The sequence below is a fragment of the Trichinella spiralis genome (assembly GCF_000181795.1).
Source record: "Trichinella spiralis strain ISS 195 chromosome Unknown Scfld2380, whole genome shotgun sequence".
Classification (NCBI taxonomy): domain Eukaryota; kingdom Metazoa; phylum Nematoda; class Enoplea; order Trichinellida; family Trichinellidae; genus Trichinella; species Trichinella spiralis.
This window is the reverse complement of record NW_003529319.1, coordinates 1-3,649: the sequence shown is the minus strand read 5'-3', so window position 1 is coordinate 3,649 and position 3,649 is coordinate 1. Positions and strand designations below refer to the sequence as shown.

The following is a 3,649-nucleotide window of genomic DNA, read 5'->3' as shown; positions in this document are numbered from 1 at the left end:
TCTTGCCTTTCGCATCTTAGTTAACGCATCGCTCCGCTTATCGAACAGCACTGAGTTAATATAATTATGGATGCAATGTTTGCTTGTCTCTCATTTGTGTATTCTTTAGTAACCTTCATATCAATAATTTGCCAATTGAAATACTGTACATAATTGCATTTTCAATTATTAATTATCCTTATGTGATTTTATTTTTGAAGTACACTTTAAGTTGATATTAAAAGCACTTTTTAGTTTTCCTCGTCTTATCTGCTTTATTTCTTCTTTATGCTTTGTATTCTGTGTTCATGTAAGATAAAACTGTCTGCTGGAATTACGTCATTAACGTGAAATGCGACTGTATTTATTTCACTGACAACATTGAATCTGTGGTGCATCCAAATTGGCTGGCAACAATTAGATTAATGCTTGTACATTCGCACATCCTTTTACTCTATTGTTTTGTGATTTCTGCCTGAATTTCACATATATTGTAATGTCGTGTTTGTTTTGGCTTGTGTGCTTGTTTGCATACAACGAGACCTGATGGTTTTCTGCCATGCTTCACATTCCCGCGTTAGTCCTACAAAAATGTCAATCTAATTAGCAGGTACAATTATACAGTATCCAGTACAAATCCATTTTCCTTCCAGTGCTTTCCCTTTGCACCTATATTTTAAAATGTGAAAAGTAAAAGAAAGGAAACATGCATGTTCGTTATTCAGTTGTATGTTCGATGAAATTTCATTGCTGCTTTAAATTATTCGTATTATTATTATTATTATTTCATCAGAAAACTTCTGTATTTCATGTCCAATTGGTTGTCACTATGACGCGGTTTTATTCATCATGATCATACGCAAATTCCATTCTCCCATGTCGCACTGGCTGTCACTAATACGCGTTGAATTCGTCCAGCTTTCCTGTATGATTCCTATATAAAACCCTTCCTCCTCCTCCTCCTCCTCCTCCTTTTCCCTTCTTCTTAGCCTCCCTACTCCTCCCTACCATCCCTCGCTTTTTTCTCGTTACGTCTCTTTCTCTCCCTGTTTATGACTCTTCCTCTCTCTTTACAAATAATACTGTTTCTTTGCCAACAAAATTCCTACTTACTCTTTCATCCACCCCACCCTTCCAACCATCGTTTCAGCTTTGTAATCCGAAAGATCTGCGACTGCAGAGCTTATTAATGACAGCAATCGAATGCTTCATCGCTTTTAAAGCATTATTGATTTCCCAGTGATTCTCTTCCATGTTTTTTCAAGTTTTCATAAAAGCGTGCGCCAACAGTTCAAAATAGTATCACTGGTATCAGTAAGAACAAAGTTTGTTTATTACATCAATGTATAAATATTGAATCTGGTCAGGGCAGCATTGGAATACATCAGCGCATTCGAGCAAGTTTGGAGTCACAGCGCTACTGCCGTAACAATGGAATACGTCAACACCACAGACCGTTTCTAAAGTTCTTGTCAATGCTGAAAACGTGTTAATTTGGCATCAACATGCAATTAAGCAATCAAGAAGATAAGAATATGCAAGTAAACAAATGCTTTAATGATTATTGTTATAATTCTCATTAGTGTGATTTGACAACATTGAACAAACAGTGAAACCGAACATAAAGCACAGTGTGAAATGATGCGCTTCCAGATTGAAACGCATTATAATATATCCACACATTTTTGGGTTTGCTTTCAAAAAAGTGTAATATATTGCAAAAAAATAACAAAACCCTACAAATTAATTTACAATGTTCACTGGCATAAATAAGTTAATCAATTTTATTTTTATACATGCTTTCTTGTTGTGGTTAGTTTCCTTGCTGCTGCCAAATACAGTCATTTAGTCCGCTTCGCCACTTTGAGCCATTAGCCACGCACTTGCCTTTTTCTTATTATTACTCACTGTTAATATTGATTGTTTCATCTTTGTTATTATTATAAGATGAAACAAATCGTTGCAACTTGTCTATCAGCAAAATAATGATAATAATAATAATAATATTATTATTATTATTATGACATTGATCAATTTGTTGCTATCAAATTATTGAAAAGACAAATAACAAAGTGAAAATGAGAAATTAATAAAATGGGGGAAAATTTTGAATGAAAATGAAACAAGATTGTAATTGTGGAAAGTGAGTGAAAGAGTATAGAAAGTTGAATGCAAGCGAGTTCTATTTAATTATGCTAAACTGGCGCATCAGTTTACTTAGTCAGCAGAGCCAACTAAATTTTAAATTTAACGGAGATATTTTTAGAAAGTGAAAACTGAAATTAAGCAAACATACATGTACATGAGTGCATACGTTTGCTGGAAAACCATTGCTGCTTTCAGTTATCCGCATTATTATTATTATTATTATCATTATATTATTATTATTATTATTATTATTATTATTATTATTATTATTATTATTATTATTATTATTATTATTATAGAAGATTGATCTAAAGTTCTGATTTGAGAATGAAAGAAAAGGAAATGAAATGAAAGACAAAATAGTACAATAATAAAAAATAATCAAAATTTATGTTAAAAAGAATCTATAGATTTATTTAAGAAATTACTTTGAAAAAAGAACTAAAGTATTCAAAAAAAATTCCAAGAACTCACGTGAAATAATTTGAAATTTGATAAAATATTGATAAAAACGATGATCATGTATCATACAAACAACAAATATAGATGTAAATGAATAAATAAGTAAATAAATGTTTTAAAAGACTCGATCACCGATGTAAAGTATTTGAAAGGTAAATTTTTTAAATATTAAAAAATTAGTAAACTGATACTAAAAAAGGACATTCAATGAAAATGCAAACGGTATCATGCAGACGTTGATCATCATATCATAAGCATTATCATATTGCTTACTTTTTCTCCATGTGCAATTGAATGTGTTTGTAAGAAATGGTAGTTCGTTGAAGATTTCTGCGAATAGCTCCCGTAATACCTACATTCGTGTGATGCATAACTTTGATATCTGAAAACATGCAAATTTAACATGAAAACTAGCAATAGTAATGATTACAAGTTCTACTTCATTTTCCTCTCCAGGATATGAAGTATTCAGTTTCATATTATGTGAATTGTGAAAGTGGAAATGGTGAACGCAAATATGTACTATACTTCTTTTGTTTGTTTGAAGCAGCTTTAAAAATCAAAAGTCATGTACTACTAATAATATTTATAAGTGAATAGTGATAGCAGAAAATCTAATAAGTTCACATTTAGTATGTTTGTCAAGTCATGCGAATAGCATATATCACAAAAGTATCAGCATACATTCTCGAACATCACTTGCCTTTTAAAAATAGACGACTTTCAAAAGTGCAATTATATTTCCTACATGCCAGTCTTTTGTTGCATGTTTCCAAATCATGACAATGGTGAAAGTGAATAATATTATTGTGGTCATCTCAATATGAAAACAAATATAGGTACACGTTTGTGTAAAGCATCTGATTTAATTATCTGAAAAGGAACAATAATAATACTAATATAAATGCAGATTAGTGCACTTTTCACATAATTAAAACTCAACGAATAGCATTCATAGAAAAATTAAGGACAGCATATATCAAATATAATTCAAGATGGTATTGAAGAGCGGATATAGTGACACTAGCCCTGTAGCGTGCACAGCATTAAATAACCTGAA

At 31.2% G+C, this 3,649-nt stretch overlaps 1 protein-coding gene across 1 annotated transcript; it reads right to left on the bottom strand.

The window, feature by feature from the left end:
- Positions 1 to 578: 578 nt before the first annotated feature.
- On the bottom strand, positions 579 to 2,960 carry Tsp_13599 (conserved hypothetical protein). The gene is made up of 2 exons (XM_003368497.1): positions 2,863 to 2,960; positions 579 to 648 (listed from the first exon to the last, which is right to left on the bottom strand). Exons 1-2 carry the CDS (start codon positions 2,958 to 2,960, stop codon positions 579 to 581), a joined length of 168 nt encoding a protein of 55 aa, XP_003368545.1.
- Positions 2,961 to 3,649: the final 689 nt, after the last annotated feature.

What these genes read in the sequence shown, in the direction of transcription:
- Tsp_13599 (XM_003368497.1), bottom strand. Translation starts at nt 2,960, where the DNA reads ATGCATCACACGAATGTAGGTATTACGGGAGCTATTCGCAGAAATCTT. An exon ending in CAATTGCACATGGAGAAAAA is followed by an intron (nt 649 to 2,862) that starts GTAAGCAATATG and finishes TTTAAAATATAG; the next exon opens with GTGCAAAGGGAAAGCACTGG.